Here is a 24548-nt window from a genome sequence, read left to right as displayed (position 1 = left end):
ATTATAGTAAGTGCTACCAAAATAATATACTGTACAGTGCTATACATTGGCCAGATTTAAGATGCTAAATAATGACAATAAAAGGACTAACGGTTTAAAATATGTCCACTTTTAAATCAACTTTAATTACTAATCAACAATGCTACTTACATTCTCAAAGGATTAACAATTTCAGTTCTCAGTAATTCTTGAGTTTCGCTATAATATTCTACATCATTCTTTTCTTTGGGTCTAAGTAACACAGTGTCCAAAACAGAACTAAAGGCAAACAAACTGAAAAATAAAAAGGACATTTTTTTGGTAAACATAAACTTTGAGAAACAAAGTCTAAAGAGAATATATAGTAAAAAGAGTCATTTGGAGAACAAATAAACATACAAAATAATATTTTCACTAACACATATATCTATGACCCTGTGAAAAGGGTCCCACAGTTTAATCAATTGGGGTCTACAGATAATTTCAGTTTATGGAAAATATAACACCAGGGGCCACAGTGATAGTACAGCAGGAAGGGCAGGTAAGGGATTTGCCTGGAATGTACTTGACCTGGGTGCGATCCCCAGCAGCCTATATGATCCCCTGAGCCCACTAGGAGTGATTTCTGAGCACAGAGCCAGGAGTAATCCCTGAGCACCAGCAGGTGTGGCAGGCAGAGGAAGGAAGGAAGGAAGGAAGGAAGGAAGGAAGGAAGGAAGGAAGGAAGGAAGGAAGGAAGGAAGGAAGGAAGGAAGGAAGGAAGGAAGGAAGGAAGGAAGGGAGGGAGGGAGGAAGGGAGGGAGGGAGGGAAGGAGGGAGGGAGGGAGGGAGGGAGGGAAGGAAAGGAAGGAAAGGGAGGGAGGGAAGGAAGGAAAGGGAGGGAGGGAAGGAAGGAAAGGGAGGGAGGGAAGGAAAGGGAGGGAGGGAAAGAAGGGAAGGAGGGAAGGAAGGAAAGGAAGGAAAGGGAGGGAGGGAAAGAAGGGAGGGAGGGAGGGAAGAGGAAGGAAGGAAAAGAAGGAAAGGGAGGGAGGGAAGGAAGGAAGGAAGGAAGGAAAGGAGGGAAGGAGGGAGGGAGGGAGGGAAGGAAGGAGGGAGGGAGGGAAGGAAAGGAAGGAAAGGGAGGGAGGGAAGGAAGGAAAGGAAGGGAAGGAAGGAAAGGGAGGGAGGGAAAGAAGGGAAGGAGGGAGGGAAGGAAAGGAAGCAAAGGGAGGGAGGGAAAGAAGGGAAGGAGGGAGGGAAGAGGAAGGAAGGAAAAGAAGGAAAGGGAGGGAGGGAAGGAAGGGAGGGAGGGAGAGAAGAGGAAGGAAGGGAGGGAGGGAGGGAAGGAAGATAGGGAGGGAGGGAAGGAAGGTAGGGAGGAAGGAAGGGAAGGAGGGAGGGAGGAAGGAAGGAAAGAAAGAAAAGGAAGGAAGGAAGGAAGGAAGGAAGGAAGGAAGGAAGGAAGGAAGGAAGGAAGGAAGGAAGGAAGGAAGGAAGGAAGGAAGGAAGGAAGGAAGGAAGGAAGGAAGGAAGGGAGGGAGGGAGGGAGGGAGGGAACATCTAATAGAAGATTAACAGAATAAAAATATGCCTATAGCATGTTCAGAAAACATCTCTGCCCAAGTTAAAAATTTCTTCACAGATTCTACACAGATTTAAACTACAAATAGACAGCAAAGGAGAAAGCTTTAGGTGCTCCCTTAGATACTCTTTCCCCATCCAACACATCCTTAGTGTCTATCTCACTCTCGGGATCCCACTCCTTTTCTACAACCCTCTGCAGAGGTGGAACTTTCTTCCCATGTCAAGGTCATTTGTGAGTGTTAACTTGCTGATATTGAAGAAAAAGAAAATTTTGCAAATATGAACTTTTATCAAAACATTTAAATATTATTATTGTCAGCCCTGAAGGCTAATTTTATCAGTAGCAGATCTGTGATAGTGAAATTATACTGATGCCCCCAACCCCAAATGGGAACATTTATTTATCTCCCTTCTTTAATAATCATAAATCCTATTAACTTGCTCACTTTATGCCATAGCTCAATAATGGAGCAAACAGGATGCCCTCATAGTATTTGGCTCAAGTCTTCAGAGTGTTCAGTTTCTTTCCATGGTAAATTGTTCCACTGTGTAATGATTATATTTTTTAAGCCTGCACCCCCGAACACTGAGGATCATCTAATCAAAACTACATTTTTGAGGCACAAGGATCATACTGAGAGTAATCCTTTAATCCATTCAGCAGCCCAGGACTGACTGGAAGCTGTTATTTGAGGTGCACAAGCAGCACTTCCTGTCCTCCATTACAGATTTCCCAGATAGTCTCAAATGAATCCTTCCACTTGGAACACCACCACCCAAAGTCTGTCATCTCTCAAAAACTTAGTTTTCAAAAGTTGTTTTTATATAGTGACGCGAATTCATACTTAGTAGCTTCCAAGTAGTATAAATGAAATGTAGATCTCCATTTCTTTCCTCTCCTCTAGTACCACCTATTTCTCTACTCAGAGCCAGTTGGAAGTTGCTTTCACACATACATTTGTCTTTGCCTCCATGGATAATCCCATTCATTTTAAACTTACCAGAATAAAGTTGAGTCTAAGTAACAAGAATTGTAATGACCCTGGATACCTTTCTTCTTTCCAATCATTATCTCTAAACCTTCTTTTTCCATTTTTGGTGGCGTATTTTCTTCTACTACCTCACTTAAGTAGCCTCCAAATGCTGAAAAGATAATTATGAACATGAAAATTATTATTTTTAAATATTATATATGCATTCCCAAATATGTCTTCACTTTATAAAAATATTTATTGAGAATATTATTGTATTTAATAAGAATGTTTCTCAAAACTAAATTGAAGATAGTTTTGGTTATGTTTTAGGATGACTTGTAAAAAATACTACTCTTCATTCTCACTCTTACTTCTTCTATAATGTAAAAACCACTTCACACGATTAAGTAATGCATAAAAAGCCACCAAACAAGTAAAAATATGTTAGTCCCCTTGAAGCTAAAGAGGTAAGGTATGCACTTCCTTGCATACAACTAATTTAGGTTCAGTGCCCAGCATTGAATATGGTTTCCCAAACACCACCAGAATAGATCCCTGAGCAAACTGAGTGTGGACCCCAAAACCAAAAAAAGTAAAAAAGTAAATTTTTAAATGTATTAAAATATTTTCGTTCCCTAGTATTTTACTGTCTGAATATGTTTCACTTTCAAGTTGGAAAAGAAAACAAATTCCAAAGAACTATTTCAACTGTAGAAAGAAAGGGCTTCCATAAAGATGGTGGCCCTAAGCCTGCTTAACACTCGAAAGTCTTCCCTCTAGGATCCCAAACTAGAAAGGGAACTGCCACCTCCTACCAAAGATGGAAAGCTGCCTTTCAATAATCAATCCAGATCCATTTTTGGTAATTACACTAAGATGTGCCTATTGCTGGAACAAAAATGTATCATGAGAGGGCAGTCATCTGGGATAAGCTGAATTTCCTACTTGACATGGACAGGATAGGAAATATTGACAGGAAAGTTGCTGCCCAAAGAACACATCTTAATATGTATCTCAGGGCAGGCAGGGTTAAAAAGTCAATGTCTATTACAATCAATTAATTTTTGACAAAGGGGCAAGAAATGCAAAATGGAGCAAGGAAAGTTTCTTCAACAAGTGGTGTTGGGACAAATGGTCATCCACAGGCCAAAAAAAAAAAAAAAAAAAAAAAAAAAAAACCTCGAAACTCTATCTAACACCATACACAAAGGCCAAATCAAAATGGATTAAAGACCTTGATAGCAGACCCAAAACTATAAGGTATATAGAAGAAAACATAGGCAAAACATTTCATGACATTGAAACTAAAGGCATCTTCAAAGAGGAAACACCATTGTCCAAACAGGTGGAAGCAGAGATAAACAAATGGGATTACATTAAACTGAGAAGCTTCTGCAATTTAAGGGAAACAGTGACTAGGGTGAAAAGGTCACCCACAAAATGGGGAAACTATTCACACAACATCCATTAGATATGGGGATAATATCTAAGATATACAAGGTACTGACAGAACTTAACAGGAATAAAACATTTAACCCCATCAAAAAATAGGGAGAAGAAATGAACAGACATTTCCTCAAAGAAGAAATAAAGATAGCCAAAAGGCAAATGAAAAAATGCTCCATATCATTAATCATCAGAGAGATTCAAATCAAAACAACGAGATATCATCACAAAGAACAAGAACAACCACTACTGACATGGATGTGCTGGTGGTAATGCCATCTAGTCCAGCCTTTCTGGAAAGCAATATGTATATTCCTTAAAAAACTGGACATTGAGCTCCCATATGACCCAACAATACCACTTCTAGGAATATACCCTAGGACCACAAAAACACAATGCAATAATACCCTCTGTACTCCTATCCTCATATCTTCACTATTTACAATAGCCAGAACCTGGAAACAGCCCAGATACCCAACAACAGAGGAGTGGCTAAAGAAACTATAAAATGGAATACTATACAGCTGTTAGAAGAAATGAAGTCTGGAGCTTACCACAAAGAGTGATGAGTGCAGTTGGAGAAATAACTACATTGAGAACTATAACAATGTGAATGAATGAGGGAAGTCTAAAGCCTGACTAGAGTACAGGTGGGGGTGGGGTGGGGAGGAGGGAGATTTGGGACATTGGTGATGGGAATGTTGCACTGGTTAACGGGTGGTGTTCTTTACATGACTGAAACCCAACTACAATTATGTTTGTAACAAGGTGTTTAAATAAATATATTAACAAAAAAAAAGAAATGAAGTCATGAAATTTGCTTATACATGGATGGATTTGGAGACTATTATGTTATGTTGAGTGAAATAAGTCAGAAGAGAAATAGCACAGAATAGTCTCCCTCATATATGGAATTTAAGAAAAAAAACAAAAGACAATTTAATAATAACCAGAGACAATAGAGATGAAGGCTGGAAGGACTAGCCCATAATAAGCTTATCACAAGGAGTGGTATAAGTCAGAGGGAGAGAGATAGACAAGGAATAGTCTCATCAATCTATGAGTTTTAAGAAAAATAAAAGACTATTGTAACAATGCCCAGAGACAATAGAGATGAGGGCTGGAAGGACCAGCTCATGATATGAAGTTCACCACAAAGGGTGGTGAGTGCAGTTAGAGAAATAACTACACTACGACTATCATGACAATGTTAATAAATGAGAGAAGTAGAATGCCTGTCTCAAATACCAGAGGGGGTTGGGAGGAAGGAGATAAAGGGCATTGGTGGTAGGAAAGTTGCACTAGTGAAGGAAGGGTGTTCTTTTTATGACTGAAACACAACTATAAACATGTTTGTAATCATGGTGCTTAAATAAAGATATTATTTAATTTAAATAAAAAGAGTGGTAAGTGCAGTTAGAGAAATAACTACACTAACAGCTACCATGACAAAGATAGAAAAATACAATGCCTGTCTTGAAGGCAGGAGGTGAAGGGAGGTAAGAAATAGGGAGACAAAGATGGTGAGAAAATTGCACTGGTGAAGGGGGGATGTGCATCTAACAGCTGAAACCCAATTTACGAACATGTTTGTAACCATTGTGCTTAAAGAAATTATTTTAAAACAAAAAGTCAATGTCTGTAATCAACAGGAAGAGAAAGCCCCACTATTTTTCACTTTTGTTTTGGTTTGGTTTGATTTGTTTTTTTATTTTTGTTTTTTTTTTTGGTCACACCCAGCAGTGCTCAGGGGTTACTCATGGCTCCATACTCAGAAATCGCCCCTGGCAGGCACAGGGGACCATATGGGATTCTGGGATTCGAACCACCATCCTTCTGCATGAAAGGCAAATGCCTTACCTCCATGCTATCTCTCTGGCCCCTATTTTTCACTTTTTAAGTTCCAATCACTTTCCTAATGAGCACTTAATTTTTGGTTTGTTTGTTTTGGGGTCACATCCTGTGGTGCTCAGGGCTTTGCACTCCTGGCTCTGCACTAAAGAATCACTCCTGGCAGAGGTAGGGACTATATGGTGTGCTGAAGATTGAACCCAGGTCTACCACATGTAAGGCAAGCTTCTCGTCCACTTGTCCTCACTCTCCAGGCCAGTATTTTATTCTTTAAGTTTGTCTGAGGAAACCTGTAAGTTTCTTATATGCCCAATAAAGCATTTTGTTGATTTAAAAGCTTGATGGTCCTTGACAAGAAACATATTTAAATCTAGTCACTGCCACCTGGTGCAAAATGGCATGAAGTGAGACCAGTCATCCCAGATTGGCAAATAAAGGAAAGGCAGGTAGATACCTAAAGAGTTGCAGCGTTCAATCTGATTGGGAACTGGCTGAAGGGATGCAAACCTCGAGTCGGGCCTGCAGCTCTTCAGTTTAACAAACAGTGCCTTCTTCAGGGCACAGGTAAAGTAGCGAGTGCCCCGAAAGGTGCCATCTGTACAGCCAGCACATTCGTCTTCCTGAAAAAGAAATTCTTTCATGTGTATCCTTGTACATCTTACAAAGAGAGTATACAAAGGACTAAGGTTGCTAAGATTTCTTTGGAGTTGACTCTCAACATTCCCCCTTTCTGACTGTAATTTAATAGAGAAAAGGGGCTGATCATCTGTGCTTCAGCCCACAGCTAACGTTTTAAGAAATGAAACCTAATTCAGCATGAAGGCCTCAATACAATTCTTTAAAGATGTGAAACAACTTCCTTTGTTCACTGAATTTCCTACAGTTTCCACAACCAGTAAAAACTAGGAAAGTGATTTAACAATCTTCCCTTGTCCTCCCCCACTAACAATCAACATCACATAGACAAAAACAAGAGCTATATATTTGTAAAAGCAGAATGTGTTCAAATTCTTTTATCCAGTTATGAAATGCCAAATAATATATTTCCTAATATCCAAAGGGGAAAAAAACTTTCTTATTCCAAATATTTTAAAAGGCAATTATTCTTAAAGTAAATGATATACATGTAAAAACAAACTGGGTAGTAAAATAAAGAGAAAAAAAAACAGGCTAACAGATTTGTTTTCCTTGCTGTATTCTCTTCATTACAATGAGCTTAAACATATTAGCCTAAAAATCTATTTTCATTCCTTGAACACATACCAATTAACATTACAAACACAAAAATCAGATGCTTAATGGGTAACAAAGTCAGACAATGTGGTACCAAAATTTTCTCTCCTGGTGGTTTTTGTGATAAATATAACAACTCAACACAAAGCTTGCAGTAGGGGGGAAATATATTTCCAAAACCCTAGAGATAAAAAGAACTGTACATTTTAGGTCAAATTAAATTACCAGTTCCAGTCCAGCTAGCACTTCATTGAGTCCTGGTGGCTGGCCAATCCAACGGATAACTCCATAGAAGGGAGGATTCTCTTTAACTTCAGCCAGTGAGCCCACCTCTAGCCCATGTGAGTTACCGGAAGATAAGGCCAATGGTGGGCTCTCCTGGACAGGTGCATTGTTCAGCTCTCCCATTACAGACTGGACTGACAGAGAAAGTGGACTGTGACCAATACTCCCATTGGTATTGGGCATCTTGGTCAAACTGAATGGTAAAGAATGAAATCTGTTCTCATTAGATAATGAGTTCAAAGGAGGTGGCTGTGGTGGCGGTGAAGCATGTCCAAATTCTGGAGATAACTCTGTGAGGGATTTTGCAGGATCTTCAGCAACTATAAAAAATTATTTTTAATTAGAAAAATGTATTTAAGGATATTCAATAGACCTTACATTTATAAAAATGAGCAATTACTTCTAGTCCAAAAGCCCACTTAACCTTTCTAGTGGGATTCTAGTGAGTAACACACACTTAGTATCTTCAAAACAGTGTTCTTTTACTCCTCCCCACCTTCACATATTTTGTAGCTCAGTAAATCGCTTGAAGCAAAAAGAAAAAAAATCACTGACAATATTGAATATATTATATTCTTTGTTTAAAATATATTTATGGAAAAACTAATAAAATATCAAAATATTTAATAAAGATGTTTTTAAATGCATGAATCAAAAATATATTATTATGTAAATTTTAAAAATAAAAGAGAGATAAAGAACAATTGTAGAACAGAACTGGAGGTAATATTTACAAAGGAAATATACAGATATATACCTTATTTTATTTATTTATTTTTGGGTTATGGGCCATACCCGGCAGTACTCAGGGGTTACTTGTGGCTCTGTGGTCAGAAATCACTCCTGGCAGGCTCAGGGGACCATGTGGGATGCTGGGAATCAAACTCAGGTGCATCCCAGGTCAGCTACATCAAGGTAAACTCCCTACCACTGGTCCCCATATAACTTATTTTAGAAAAAAATTATTACAAACCCAGCAAACAATTATAGAAGTTATAATAATACCCTGGACAACGTAAGGAAAAATAAGCAAAAATATATATTTATATATAAATTTAAAATAAAGCAATTAAGAGAACCAATACTGAAAGTTTCCTTAAAACTTTTTGCTTAAACTTTTGCTAGATCGGCATTGGAATAACTGAGGAAAGAGTTTCATTATAGAGTTGAGAAACAGGTTATCCATTTTTTTCTTTAAAAGTGAAACTGTACTCCTACCTCTTATACTATACAAAAATTCCTGCTTGCTTAAAAGACAGACGTGAATGGCAAAAGTATAAAATTTTGTAAGTAGGAGTTGGAGAGATAGCACAGTGGTAGGGCATTTGCCTTGCATGCATCCCATATGGTCGATTCCTGGAATCCCATATGGTCCCTCAGCCTGTCAGGGGGTGATTTCTGAGTGCAGAGCCAGGAGTAACCCCTGAGCACTGTTGGGTGTGACCCAAAAACAAATCAATTGATCAATAAGTAAAGTTTAAAAATAAATAAATTTGTTTAAGTAAATAGAGAAAAATATTAAGACTTTGGAGTAGGGGCCGGAGAGATAGCATGGAGGTAGGACGTTTGCCTTGCATGCAGAAAGATGATGGTTTGAGTCCCAGCATCCCATATGGTCTCCCAAGCCTGCCAGGAGAGATTTCTGAGCATAGAGCCAGGAATGACCCTTGAGCACTGCCAGGTGTGACCCAAAAACAAAAACAAAAGCAAAAAAAAAGACTTCGGGGTAGAGAAAAATTTCTTACACACATACCTGTGTAAATATACATACATACATACATACATACATACATACATACATACATACATACATACATACATACACAAGCTATAAAGGAAAAGACTGGTATATATGATCAGATTAAAATTAATTTGTTCATTTAGGCATCATAGTCTGTCAACCCCTCCCAGGGCAAAATGCTATTACCTTATGGTAAGACCAGCCCATTTCTGGGAGGGGTCTATGGAAGGTAACAAAGGGGTTGTCTCAGGGGATGGAGGGGGATTCAGAGAGAGATTCAACAAAAAGCCTCAGCTGATGTAGGGAGCATGAAGATAGCAGAGTGAGGATTAACTGTAGGGCAGTTTAAGGGGCTGCTTAAAAGGTAAGCTTAGAAGCCACACATGGTGGCTAGGGCGTATTATTACTAAAAGTTTAGTGTCTCCTGAAATCTGACTTCTGTGGGTCATTTCCTCGACACTACCTTGAACCCTGAAACCAGCTGGCTGGAAGGGGATGCAGATGCCCAAGCTGGCCAAGAAAGGCCTCACCATCCATCCATCATCCACCGCCATCCAGGACTCTTATTATTTCATCAATAGTCCAAGTAAAAATGAGCTTCAAAAAGAGAAAATATTTGCAATACACATATCTGACAAAGGAGTATAACTTGTAAAACTTATTAGTTCTAGAAACTAATAATAATCTTACCTTCAGAAAACTAGGGAAATAATTGACGAACTCAATTAACAAACAAAATTAATTACAGATTCTTGCTCTCACTAGTAATGAGAGTCAAAGTAAAAATCAATATAAATATAATTTCAAAAGTCAAAAGTCTTTAATCATTATTTTAATGATAAAAGCAAAGTGACAAACTTAAAATGCTGACTGCAGAGGTGGAAAATAGTCTGAAAGAAATGAACAGCACACCAGAGAAGTAAGAGATGAATTCAAGAGAAACAGTATAAGAATCTCTGGAGCACCTAAAGAACAAGGCAACAGTTAAAGAAACCATCAATAAAAACTTCCCAAATTGAGAATTACAGGCACCAAGATTCAAGAGGCTCAAGAGTCCTAATGAAAATAGACTCAATGAAAATTTCCAAGATACATCATACTCAAAATGACAAAAATCCAAAGACAGAGACAGAATACCAAAAGCAAGAAGTAAAATAAAAAAAAAGAACTTTAATACAAAGGATAGCCCATAAGAATGTTCCACAGATCTAGCAAATGAGAATCTACAAGTCAGAAAAATATGGAAAAATACAGTACAAAAACAACAAAAGAAACACCTCACCAATCAGGCTAGATTATCATTCATAGTTGAAGGAACTACACAGAGTCTCAAAGATAGGCATCAGCTTAGGGAATTCATAACCTTGAATTCAGTTCTACAAGAAGAGCTCCTAATGATACAGATGGCTGTCTGTACTAGATTAAGGAAGGTTAAAACATATAACAATTATCACCACTTGATCAAATAATATCAAGTAAATTTGCTCTATGTTTGCCGGGGAATTGGAGGGAACCTGGGCATTGATATAGGTGGAGAGAAGGAGACATTTGTGATGAGATTGGTGCTGAAATATTGTATGCCTGAAACAACTCTATTATGAACAACTTTGTAAACCACAGTGTCTGAATAAACATTCATGATAAAATACTGATTGCAATATAAATGGTATGAATATTTGGATAACAATTTGGTATGATTTAGTAAAGTAGATTATATGTCCTAGAAATTCCACTCTTGGTTTATATCTCAATCGTGTAAGAACAATAAAAGCAGAGCTTTTAATAATAAAAGGAAAATAGAAAAAAAAACTTACTAATGATTAACAGGTTAATTCTATGGTGGTGTATTATTATATTTTATAATAAAAACAAAACATTATACATATATATTATACAGATATGGAACACATGTACTTTGTATTCATGAGACCCCCAACCTTGACCCTGGCACTATATTGTCCACTGACCTCTGGCCCTGGCTGCTCAGTGGAGTCCAGAATTGCTGGACTTCATCATCTCACCACTAGGCCTATTGGACCAAGTATCTCAGAGACTAGCCTCTGGGTTCCTAAGCAAGGGTAGAAAGTAATGGTTTCCATAAGGACACAAATGGCCTAATTCCTTGTATCTAATGGTCAAGAATATGCAGAACTATGTATTTAGAGATAAAACTTAAGAAGATATAATAAAAATCAAGAAGATGATAAACACTATACTAAAGATGATGATAGCTCCAAGTAAAGAGCAAAAATAAAAAGAATAATACTAGTAAAAAAAAAAAGATACATTAAGGAGACTTAAAGGGACTCAAAATAGGCCTCAATAGGACTTCAAAGGTAATGAAGAAATTATTTTTCTTTTATTTTTGAGGGTTTTTGTTTTTTTTGTTTTTGTTTTTGTTTTTGTTTGGTTTTTAGGCCACACCCGATTGTGCTCAGGGGTTACTCCTGGCTATCAGCTCAGAAATAGCCTCCTGGCAGGCACAGGGGACCATATGGGACACCGAGATTCGAACCAACCACCTTAGGTCCTGGGTCGGCTGCTTGCAAGGCAAACACCGCTGTGCTATCTCTCCGGGCCCAGAAATTCTTTTTCTTAAAGTGAATGTGACTACATGGGTATTTACTGTTCATGTTTTGCTGTTTTTTAAATTTTATTTGGGACTTTTCATTAAGTCAATCTATGATTTATTAAGTTATTCTTTTCTTTCCCAAATCCACAATTTGCATCAAATCTACAATTTGCATCAAATCCAACAACCAGACGCACAAGGCAAGTTCTGTTGGCTTGACACCAAAACATGTATCACATTTATCTTCATCTCTACCACCATCTCCATCATTTAAGCAGCCATCAGATCAGCTTTTTGTTTGTTTGCTTGTTTTGGGGTCACATCTGGTGGCGCTCAGGAATTACTCCTGGTAGGCTCCGGGAACCATATGGGATGCCAGGATTCAAATTGGAGGCTGTCCTGTATAGGCCCTTGGACAAGGCTAAAGCCTTATCACTGTACTATCACTCTGGCCCCAAGCCAACAGCTTTTATGTCCTGGTTATAGAGTAAGAGCCTCTACAACCAGGTTCTGACTTGTTCTATCTCCTTTAATACACCTCTCCAAATTATTCAACTTACAACTTCTAGTGAGATCCAGCCATGTAAATGTAAAAAAAAATCTCACTTAATCTTTTCTCATTTCACTATTTAAAACTGATTACTGGGACTTGAAGAGAGAACTCCAGTGGTCTATATACATGTTTGGGATGTGGGTAGCCCAAGTCCAATCCTCAGCACATGGTCTCCCCAAGCATTGTCAGAAGTGAATACAGAGCCAGTAGTCCCTGAACCTACCAGGTATAGCAGAGGAATGCAGGGGGATGAAACAATTCTTTGAATTTCTGGAATTGTTAGCATAATTTCTTATCGCAACACTAAATTTCTTATCAAGATCTCAAGAAAGCAGAACCGCCATCTTCCAGTTTTCCAGTAAATCACAGTCATGACCAACACAAAGGGAAAGAAATGGGGTACCCACTACATGTTTTCTAGATACTTTAGAAAACATGGAGTTGTTCCTTTGGCCACATACATGCGGATTTATAAGAAAGGTGATACTGTAGACACAAAGGGAGTGGGCACTGTTCAAAAAGGAATGCCCCACAAATGTTACCATGGAAAAACTGGAAGAGTCTACAATGTTACCCAGCATGCTGTTGGCACTGTTGTAAATAAACAAGTCAAAGGCAAGATTCTTGCCAAGAGAATTAATGTTCGTATTGAGCATATTAAGCACTCTAAAAGGCGAGACAGCTTCCTGAAGCAGATGAAGGAAAATGATCAGAAAAAGAAGGAAGCCAAAGAGAAAGGAACCTGGGTTCAGTTGAAGCGCCAGCCTGCTCCACCCAGAGAAGCACACTTTGTGAGAACCAATGGAAAGGAGCCTGAGCTGCTGGAACCCATTCCTTACGAATTCGTGGCATGAGAGGCATTTTTTAAAAAATAAAAGATCTCGGTGGAGGACCGGAGGCATCCGCGTCCGCCACCTTGCGCGCGACCCCCCGCCCATAGACTCCAGAGACCAGAACCGCTCCAAACCCGGGAGTAGGGAACCCAGCTCCTGACCCCGCGGCGCCCAGGGTGAGTGCATTCTCCTGGGGCGCCCACACGTGGAGGACCGGAGGCATCCGCGTCCGCCACCTTGCGCGCGACCCCCCCCCCCATAGACTGTGGTAGACTGCAGAGGCCAGAGCCGCTCCAAACCGGGGTGTAGGTACCCCTGCTCCTGTCCCCGCTGGCGACCAGGGCACTCGGAGAACACCGCACAGGCCAGATTGTTGGCACAGAGACCACACCAACCATTGCCTCAATTTCCAGGCCCCAGAGTTCACCCCACCCGACCTGAGCGTAGACAGAGGAGGGAATTCCCTAGTACCTAGTGGGCCGGAGTCACCTGCCCCGCTGGGACAGGTGGGACGAATAGACTGGGTGAGCTTGGGCCTGCCCCCTGGACCTTTAGGTAACCTAGAGCAACCTAGCCCCGAGCCCCAGAGTGGAGCTGAGACCCCCCAAGTGCTGAGAGCAGCTACCGGGAGGGCTTGACTGGGGGAATTTCTTCCACGAAAACTCGGAGGAGCAGAGCTTCATTGACCCCCAGATAAGGGAGGGAACAGAGAGTCAGGCTCAACAGCGCCCGCAACCAGTGTGGCCAGAAGCGGAACTACACCTGCTGACAGGAATAAAGAGGAAGACTGACTTCCAAGTAGTAGAGGAGAAAGAGGAGAGGAGAAACAGTGACCCCCACCACTGTGGTCAGGAAAGGGCCAGTACTAGCTGCCAACAAAAGGGGAAAACAACTAACCAGGCCACATAAAGAGTACAGGAGGATCCAAACCTCAGCGAGTTCACCCAAAAGTCCCTCTAGAACCACCCTCGGGAAGGGAACCCACTCCCACACCACAGGGGATCAAAACAGGTGAAAATTAGAAGCACAGCACTCTAAAACACACCATTAAATACAAAGAAATATGCGTAAATCAAGGAGATCTCTAATATCTGGAGATATGGGGACAAACCCTTGCAAGCTTCCAAGTCCACCAAAACGCACAGATCCACGCGATGAAGACCTAAAAGCAGCCATGAAGAAGGAAATGCAAGAATTAATAAAAGAATTGAGAGAAACCCTAGCTATCGAGTATAAGAAATCTATGGATGAACGAATCAGCCAAATTAAAGAAGAAATGTTAAAGAACATGAGAGATTCCATACAAAAAGAAGTGAAGGAATTAAAAGACAAAGTAACAAGCCTTACAAGCAGAAACACAGAATTGGAGAAACACATTGAAGAACTCGAAGGAAAACTGCAAACAAAAAATGATCAAGAAACCAACAAAGAAATAAAAGGCAAAGCACTGGAAGGAAAAGTCCAGTATCTAATGAACAAGGACAAAAGAAACAATCTAAGAATTGTGGGTATACCAGAAGGAGAGGAAATAGGGAAAGGGGAAGAACAAGTAGTCAGAGAGATAATAGAGGAGAACTTCCCCACCCTCTGGAAGGAAACTGCAATGCCAATACAGGAAGTAAAAAGAGTTCCCAATAAGATAGACCCTAATAAACAAACACCAAGACACATGGTAATCCAATTGGCAAAAAACAAAGAGAAAGAGGAACTCCTTAAAGCAATAAGGAAGAAAAGAAACCTCAAGTACCAAGGTAGGGACATAAGAATCAAACCAGATCTCCCATTCGAAATAATTCAAGCAAGAAGACAGTGGAATGACATATTTAAAAGACTGAACGAAAGAAATTTCCAACCTAGGGTCCAATACCCAGCAAAACTTACATTCATATGGGAGGATAGACTAAAAACATTCTCAAACAAGAACGAATTTGAACTATTTGTGCAAACAAAACCGATCCTAAGCGACTTACTCAAAGACGAATTACACAATCCAAACCCCCGATTGTAACAAAAACCACCCTACACAACACAACTACACAACAATCCTCTCTCTCAATAATCTCCCTAAATGTTAACGGACTAAACTCTCCAATTAAAAGACACATAGTAGAGAACTGGATTAGGAAAAATAAACCGGACTTCTGCTGTCTGCAAGAAACACACCTACAGATGCAGGATAGGCACAGGCTTAGAATAAAAGGTTGGAAAGTAATTATTCAGGCCAATGGAAAACAAAAAAGAGCAGGGACAGCCATTCTTATATCAGACCAAATTGCATTCAACCTCAAGAAAGTGATCAGAGACACAGAGGGTCACTACTTACTGATCAGGGGAACAATAGATCAAGAAACACTAACCCTGGTCAATATCTATGCACCTAATGTAGAGCCAGCAAAATATGTGAGGCAACTACTGGCAAACCTGGAGAAACACATGAAGGGAAATGTGATAATAGTAGGGGACCTCAATACTCCACTATCACCACTGGACAGATCCACCAAACAGAAAAATAGCAAAGAAATAAGAGCTCTGGCTGAGTGCAGGCTGGGGAGGCGTGAGTGAGTTTCTCTCCTTTTGCTTGGCGTTTGGGCCTGCCATTCCCCTCAGAGACTCCTGAGTGCCGGCTGGGGAGGCGTGAGTGAGATTCTCTCCTTTTGCTTGGCGTTTGGGCCTGCCACTCCCCTCAGAGACTCCTGAGTGCCGGCTGGGGAGGCGTGAGTGGGTTTCTCTCCTTTTGCTTGGCGTTTGGGCCTGCCATTCCCCTCAGAGACTCCTGAGTGCCGGCTGGGGAGGCGTGAGTGGGTTTCTCTCCTTTTGCTTGGCGTTTGGGCCTGCCATTCCCCTCAGAGACTCCTGAGTGCCGGCTGGGGAGGCATGAGTGGGTTTCTCTCCTTTTGCTTGGCGTTTGGGCCTGCCACTCCCCTCAGAGACTCCTGAGTGCCGGCTGGGGAGGCGTGAGTGAGTTCCTCTCCTTTTGCTTGGCGTTTGGGCCTGCCATTCCCCTCAGAGACTCCTGAGTGCCGGCTGGGGAGGCGTGAGTGAGATTCTCTCCTTTTGCTTGGCGTTTGGGCCTGCCATTCCCCTCAGAGACTCCTGAGTGCCGGCTGGGGAGGCGTGAGTGAGTTTCTCTCCTTTTGCTTGGCGTTTGGGCCTGCCCCTCCGCCCAGAGACTCCTGAGTGCCGGCTGGGGAGGCGTGAGTGAGTTTCTGACTTTTTGCTCGGCTTGGGGCCGGCCCCTCCCCCCAGGGTGGCGCCTAGAAAGACAAGTTGAGCGACCCGAATAGACGGGGAGATAGGGCCAACCATCTAGACTCGCAGGTGACCTAGAACAGTCCACCCCCCTGGACCCTGGAGCGGACCAGGGACTTCCCAAGGGCGTAGATAGAGCCTGCAGAGTGGAACTGAGGGAACTCCTTCAAGGGAGGATTGGAGGGGGCGGAGCTCCATTGAATCCCAGAGAAAGGAGGGTGGATTGAGTGCTAGGCTCAACAGCGCCAGTAACCATTGTGGCCAGGAGTGGAATTGCACCGCTGACAGAAATAAGGAGCAGAAAGGGGACAAAACCCACTGCAGGAAGGTTGAACTCTAGGGATCAAAGGGGAGGAGAAAGGGCTAGGTTCAACAAACTCACCCAACAGGCTCCTCTAGAAAAACCTTCAGGAAGGAGACCAAAGCAGACCGAAATTAGAAGCCATAGTACTCCAAAACATACCATTAAATACAAAGTATTATGCGTAAATCAAGGAGATCCCTTATAACTGGAGACAACATGACAAGCCCTATCAAGTTTCCAAGTCCACCAAAGCGCACAGATTCATGGGAAGAAGACCTAAAAGCGGCCATGAGGAAGGAAATGCAAGAATTACTAAACAGAATGAAAGAAACCCTAGCAACCGAGTATAAGAAATTCATGGACGAACGACTAAGCCAAATTAAAGAAGAAATGTTAAAGAACATGAGAGATTCCATACAAAAAGAAGTGAAGGATTTAAAAGACAAAATAACAAGCCTTACGAGTAGAACCACAGAGTTGGAGAAGCACATCGATGAACTCGAAGGAAAACTGCAATATAAAAATGATCAAGAAACCAACAAAGAAAAAAAAGGCAAAGCACTGGAAGGAAAAATCCAATATCTAATGAATAAGGACAAAAGAAATAATCTAAGAATTGTGGGTATACCAGAAGGGGAAGAAATAGGGAAGGGGGAAGAACAAGTAGTCAGGGAGATAATAACAGAGAACATTCCCACCCTCTGGAAAGACAATTTAGGACAAATCCAAGAATTCAAGAGAGTCCCTAATAAAATAGACCCTAATAAACCCACACCAAGACACATAATAATCCAAATGGCAAAAAACAAAGAGAAAGAGGAAGTCCTGAAAGCAATAAGGGAGAAAAAAAACCTCAAGTACAAAGGAAAGGACATAAGAATCAAACCAGATCTCCCATTTGAAATAATTCAAGCAAGAAGACAGTGGAATGACGTATTTAAACGACTGAGTGAAAGAAATTTCCAACCCAGGGTCCAATACCCAGCAAAACTATCATTCATATGGGAGGGCAGACTAAAAACATTCACAAATATGAACGAACTTGAACTATTTGTGCAAACTAAGCCGATCCTAAGCGACTTACTCAGAGATGAATTACACAATCCAAACCCCCGATTGTAACAAAAACCACCCTACACAACACAGTACTTAGGGGGAAACTCATAGCATTACAGGCCTATGTTAAGAAACAGGAAAATAACAAAACCAAGAGTTTAAAAGATCACCTCAAAGAATTGGAACAACAGCAACAGAGAAATCCAACCACAACCAGAAGGCAAGAAATCATAAAAACCAGAGCAGAAATAAACAACATAGAGACTAAGAAAACAATACAAAAAATCAATGAGACCAGGAGTTGGTTTTTCGAAAAAATAAATAAGATAGACAAACCATTGGCAAAACTTACCAAAAAAAAGAGGGAAAACACCCAAATCACTAGGATCACCAATGAAAGGGGAGAGATTACAACAGAACCCCAAGAAATACAACATATCATGAGATCATATTATGAACAACTATATTCAACTAGGCTAGAGAACCCACCAGAAATCGACAGATTCTTGGACAAACACTCTCTTCCAAGACTGGAAAAGGAAGACCTAGAAACTCTAAACAGTCCAATCACTTCAGAGGAAATTGAAGACGTAATTAAAAGATTCCCTAAGAACAAATGCCCAGGCCCAGATGGATTTACAGGTGAATTCTATCAAACATTTCAAGAAGACTTATTACCACTGTTCCATAGGCTTTTCAAAACCATAGAAAAAACAGGAATCCTCCCCAACTCCTTTTATGAGGCTAATATCACACTCATTCCTAAAGAAGGCAAAGACACCACCAAAAAAGAAAACTACAGACCAATCTCACTAATGAACATTGATGCAAAGATACTCAATAAAATATTAGCAAACCGAATCCAACACCTCATCAAAAAGATCATATATCATGATCAAGTGGGATTCATCCCAGGAATGCAAGGTTGGTTCAACATACGCAAGTCAATCAACATTATACACCACATCAACAACATGAAGGACAAAAACCACATGATCATATCAATCGATGCAGAGAAGGCGTTTGACAAAATCCAACATCCGTTCATGTTAAAGACACTCAGCAAAATAGGGTTAGAAGGAACCTTCCTTAAGATAGTTACAGCTATTTATGAAAAGCCTACAGCCAACATTATACTTAATGGCGAGAAACTAGAAGCATTCCCACTAAGGTCAGGAACTAGGCAAGGCTGTCCACTCTCTCCACTCTTATTCAATATAACCTTAGAAGTCCTAGCAATAGCAATCCGACAAGAGAAGGGAATCAAAGGAATTCAAGTAGGGAAAGAGGAACACAAGCTAGCTCTATTTGCTGATGATATGATGATATACATCAAAAACCCTAAAGAATCCACAGAAAAACTCCTAGAAACAATCAACCAATACAGTAAAGTGGCTGGATACAAAGTCAATACACAAAAGACAGTAGCGTTTTTATATACAAACAATGAAGTTGAGGAGAGAGAGATTAAAAATACAATTCCATTTAAGATAGTATCAAAAAATATCAAATACCTAGGAATTAACCTTACAAGAGAAGTGAAAGATCTATACCAGGGAAACTTCAAAACACTTCAGAAAGAAATTGAAGACGATCTAAAGAAATGGAAGAACATCCCATCCTCATGGATAGGTAGAATTAACATAATCAAAATGACTATTTTACCCAAATTGCTATATAGATTTAATGCAATCCCTATCCAAATCCAGACACAATTCTTTAAAGAAATAGAACAATCAATTATAAAATTCATTTGGAACCATAGAAGACCCAGGATAGCTAAACACATTCTGAAAAATGAGAAGTTGGGAGGTATCTCCTTACCTAACTTGAAACTATACTATAAAGCCATAGTAATAAAAACAGCATGGTACTGGAACAGAGACAGGACCTCAGATCAGTGGATTAGAACAGAATTCCCAGACATAAACCCCCAGATATATAGCCAACTAATATTTGATAAAAGAGGCAAGAATATGAAATGGAACAAAGAAAGCCTATTCAACAAATGGTGTTGGTACAACTGGAAACTCATATGCACGAAAGTGAAAATCGACCCATATCTCACTCCTTATACAAAAGTCAACTCAAAATGGATCAAAGATCTGGAAATCAGACCTGAATCTATAAAGTTTATCGAGAATAAAATAGGCAGAACACTCAAAGACCTTTATATTAAAAGGGTCTTTGAGAATGGAGCACCAATGGCAAAAACGTTAGCATCAACTATAAACAAATGGGACTATATCAAACTAAAAAGCTTCTGCATGGCAAAAGAAACCCTACTTAATGCAAGAAGACAGCTAACAGAATGGGAAAAAACTCTTTTCACTTGATATATCAGATAAAGGGCTGATATCTAGAACATACAAAGCGCTCAGAAACCTGAGTCCTTCAAAACCAAATGAAGCCATAAAAAAATGGGGAGATGAAATGAATAGACATTTCTCTGAGGAAGAGAGAAGGATGGCCAACAAACACATGAAAACATGCTCACCTTCACTCATCATCAGGGAGATCCAAATCAAGACAACAATGAGATACCACCTCACACCAGTGAGGTTGGCTCACATCAAAAATAATGGGAACAACCTTTGTTGGAGAGGATGTGGTATGAAAGGAACTCTCATTCATTGCTGGTGGGAATGTCCCTTGGTCCAACATCTATGGAGAAAAGTCTGGAGAGTGCTCAAAGAACTCAGAATTGAGCTGCCATTTGACCCAGCAATTGCTCTCCTAGGCATATATCCCCAAGATGGAAGGACATTCATTCCAAAATACGTATGCACCCCACTATTTATCGCAGCACTCAGTATAATAGCCAAATCTTGGAACCAACCTAGATGTCCAACAACGGATGAATGGATCATCAAGATGTGGTACATATACACAATGGAATATTACATGGCAGTTAGAAATGATATAATCACAGACTTTGCAGCAACGTGGATGGACCTAGATCATATTATGTTAAACGAAGTAAGTCAGAAGACAAAAGAAAAACACAGAATGGTAGCACTATTCTGAAACACCTAGAACACATAAAAAACAAAAAAAGGACATTGAAGAAGCATAACTGCTAGAACCACAAAGAAAGACTTCATAAACTCCATTCACTGATCTGCACAGCCACTAAGACCTCTAGAAACAGGTCTGATTTTACCATCCAAGATAAAGTAGAAGTTTTCCACATACCACGAAAGCAGCAAGAGGAGAATAAATGATCTATTTTTTTTGACGTCTTTATTTTGGTGTGGAGATTACGGTTGATGTCTCCAATATTATTTTATTTTATTTTGTTTTGTCTTTCTCTTTCTTTTTGCACTTGAGTATGATTTGATTTCAGAACCGAGATTATTGTGTGGTTCCTGTCTTTATTGTTGTGGTGCTTATCGGTTATTTAATTCGATATTTTTTTTGTGTGTGTGTGTGTATTGTTGTGGTATTTTAATTACTTTTTTCACATCCTCTCTCAAACTGAGGTTGGAAGCCTCTAGACAGGACTCTGCCTATTTTCAGTATATTTGATTTTTGATTGAGAAGAGGACATATTAGGTGATGGGTATTCCCCTGATTCAATGTGAATATGTACCCAAAATAGTACAGTGAAAGATATGTAAGCCATTATGAAAAAAAAATTGTGTTTTTAATCAGAAACTTTCTTTGACTTACATGTATTATTATTATATCAATTATATTATATGTTATGTTATGTCACTATATTATGTTATATTAGTTTACCTCATTATGTTAATCAATTTTGTCCTTTAAATGAATTCTTACTTAAAAAAAAAAACAACTTTAGTTTGCCCTGAAGGAAAAAAAATAAAATAAATAAAAGATAAAATAAGGCCTCCCAATTCTTACCACAGGCTGTGTTCTTTACACTGGCTGTATAGAAAGAGGAGGTACAGTAAAGGCACCCCATATACACCTCAACACAGGACCCTTGCCGGGTATGTATTGTGAATTGGGGGACAAAAAAAAAAAGAGCTCTGAATGAAAAATTAGAAGATTTAGGGCTAATAGACTTATATAGAGCCCTCCACCCCCAGAAAGCAGAATACACATTCTTCTCAAGCCCACGTGGAACCTTTTCCAGAATAGACCATGTCTTAGGATTCAAAGCCAACCTATATAAGACCACAAAGGTAAGGATCATTAGAAGTACCCTCTCAGATCACTATGCAACAGAGCTCAAAATTGAGGTCAAGAAGAAGCAATGGAGAAAAACTAATACCTGGAGATTAAACAACATGCTGCTGAACAACAGCTGGATCAAAGAACAACTCAAGGAAGAAATAAAAAGATTCCTTGAGACAAATGACAATGAAGAGACAACATGTCAAAATTTATGGGACACAGCAAAAGCAGTAATTAGGGGGAAACTCATAGCAATACAGGCCTATGTCAAGAAACAGGAAAATAACAAAACCAACAGTTTAAAAGATCACCTCAAAGAATTGGAACAACAGCAACAGAGAAATCCAACCACATCCAGAAGGCAAGAAATAATAAAAACCAGAGCAGAAATAAACAACATAGAAACTAAGAAAACAATACAAAAAATCAATGAGACCAGGAGTTGGTTTTTCGAAAAAAATAAACAAGATAGACAAACCACTGGCAAAACTCACCAAAAAAAAGAGGGAAAACACCCAAATCAGTAGGATCACAAATGAAAGGGGAGATATTACAACAGAACCCCAAGAAATACAACATATCATGAGATCATATTATGAACAACTATACTCAACTAGGCTAGAGAACCCAGTAGAAATCGATAGATTCTTGGAAAAACACCCTCTTCCAAGACTGGAAAAGGAAGATATAGAAATCCTAAACAGACCAATCACCTCAGAGGAAATTGAAGATGTAATTAAAAAACTCCCTAAGAACAAAAGCCCAGGCCCAGATGGATTTACAGGTGAATTCTATCAAACATTTCAGGAAGAGTTACTACCACTTTTCCATAGGCTCTTCCAAACCATAGAAAAAACAGGAATCCTCCCCAACTCCTTTTATGAGGCTAATATCACACTCATTCCCAAAGAAGGCAAAGACACCACCAAAAAAGAAAACTACAGACCAATCTCACTAATGAACAAAGATGCAAAGATACTCAATAAAATATTAGCAAACCGAATCCAGCACTTCATCAGAAAGATCATACATCACGATCAAGTGGGATTCATCCCAGGAATGCAAGGTTGGTTCAACATACGCAAGTCAATCAACATTATACACCACATCAACAACATGAAGGACAAAAACCACATGATCATATCAATCGATGCAGAGAAGGCGTTTGACAAAATCCAACATCCTTTCATGTTAAAGACACTCAGCAAAATAGGGTTAGAAGGAACCTTCCTCAAGATAGTTACAGCCATATATGAAAAGCCTACAGCCAACATTATACTCAATGGTGAGAAACTAGAAGCATTCCCACTAAGATCAGGAACTAGGCAAGGCTGTCCACTCTCTCCACTTTTATTCAATATAACCTTAGAAGTCCTAGCAATAGCAATCCGACAAGAGAAGGAAATCAAAGGAATTCAAATTGGGAAAGAGGAACACAAGCTATCTCTATTTGCCGACGATATGATGATATACATCAAAAACCCTAAAGAGACCACAGTAAAACTGCTAGAAACAATTAACCAATACAGCAAAGTGGCTGGTTACAAAGTCAATACACAAAAGACAGTAGCGTTTTTATATACAAACAATGAAGTTGAGGAGAGAGAGATTAAAAATACAATACCATTTAAGATAGTTTCAAAAAATATCAAGTATCTAGGAATCAACCTTACAAGAGAAGTGAAAGACCTATACCAGGGAAACTTCAAAACACTTCAGAAAGAAATTGAAGACGATCTAAAGAAATGGAAGAACATCCCATGCTCATGGATAGGTAGAATAAACATAATCAAAATGACTATCCTACCCAAACTCCTATATAGATTTAATGCAATCCCCATCCAAATCCAGACACAATTCTTTAAAGAATTAGAACAATCATTCACAAAATTCATCTGGAACCACAAAAGACCCAGGATAGCCAAACAAATACTGAAAAACAAGAAGCTGGGAGGCATCTCCTTACCTAACCTGAAATTATACTATAAAGCCATAGTAATCAAAACAGCATGGTACTGGAACAGAGACAGGACCTCAGACCAGTGGGTCAGAACAGAATTTCCAGACATAAACCCCCAGGTATATAGCCAACTAATATTTGATAAAAGAGGCAAGAATCTGAAGTGGAGCAAGGAGAGCCTATTCAACAAATGGTGTTGGTACAACTGGAAAACCACATGTACGAAAGTGAAAATCAACCCATACCTTACTCCTTATACAAAAATCAACTCAAAATGGATCAAAGACCTTGAAATCAGACCCGAATCCATAAAGTTTATCGAGAACAAAATAGGCAGAACACTCGAAGACCTATATATCAAAAAGATCTTTGAGAATGGAGCACCAATGGCAAGAACGTTAGCATCAAATATAAACAAGTGGGACTACATCAAACTAAAAAGCTTCTGCATGGCAAAAGAAACCCTACTTAACGCAAGAAGACAGCTAACAGAATGGGAAAAAATCTTTTCACTCGACATATCAGATAAAGGGCTGATATCTAGAACATACAAAGCACTCAGAAAGCTGAGCCCCCCAAAACCAAACAAAGCTATAAAAAAATGGGAAGATGAAATGAATAGACACTTCTCTGAGGAAGACAGAAGGATGGCCAACAAACACATGAAAACATGCTCACCTTCACTCATCATCAGGGAGATCCAAATCAAGACAACAATGAGATACCACCTTACACCAGTGAGGATGGCTCACATCAAAAATAATGGAAACAACCTTTGTTGGCGGGGATGCGGTATGAAAGGAACT

At 39.6% G+C, this 24548-nt stretch overlaps 2 protein-coding genes and 1 non-coding gene across 3 annotated transcripts in view; 2 read left to right on the top strand and 1 right to left on the bottom strand.

Annotated features, from left to right (window-relative positions):
- The window catches only part of CYLD (CYLD lysine 63 deubiquitinase), a 94099-nt gene that overhangs the window by 17455 nt on the left and 52096 nt on the right, over nucleotides 1-24548 (bottom strand). Inside the window, exons 6-9 of the mRNA XM_049786061.1 lie at nucleotides 7272-7651; nucleotides 6268-6433; nucleotides 2544-2685; nucleotides 151-273 (exon numbers count right to left, since the gene is read on the bottom strand). Coding sequence (XP_049642018.1) covers nucleotides 151-273; nucleotides 2544-2685; nucleotides 6268-6433; nucleotides 7272-7651 — 811 coding nt within the window. The remainder of the gene's footprint in view (nucleotides 1-150; nucleotides 274-2543; nucleotides 2686-6267; nucleotides 6434-7271; nucleotides 7652-24548) is intronic.
- LOC126027110 (60S ribosomal protein L21-like) lies at nucleotides 12544-13079 on the top strand. Its single transcript, XM_049786093.1, has one exon. The coding sequence runs from the start codon at nucleotides 12569-12571 to the stop codon at nucleotides 13049-13051; it is 483 nt and encodes a 160-aa protein (XP_049642050.1). The 5' UTR covers nucleotides 12544-12568; the 3' UTR covers nucleotides 13052-13079.
- On the top strand, nucleotides 21490-21622 carry LOC126028779 (small nucleolar RNA SNORA51). The gene has a single exon (XR_007502493.1). It is a non-coding gene; the product is annotated as a small nucleolar RNA SNORA51 (small nucleolar RNA).

Source organism: Suncus etruscus, chromosome 14 (assembly GCF_024139225.1).
Source record: "Suncus etruscus isolate mSunEtr1 chromosome 14, mSunEtr1.pri.cur, whole genome shotgun sequence".
NCBI classification, from domain to species: Eukaryota; Metazoa; Chordata; class Mammalia; order Eulipotyphla; family Soricidae; genus Suncus; species Suncus etruscus.
Note: the sequence above shows the minus strand (reverse complement) of the source record. Positions and strands in the feature narration are given on the sequence as shown.

Bases quoted from the DNA above. Each gene is read 5' to 3' on its own strand.
- LOC126027110 (XM_049786093.1), top strand. From the start codon at position 12,569: ATGACCAACACAAAGGGAAAGAAATGGGGTACCCACTACATGTTTTCT.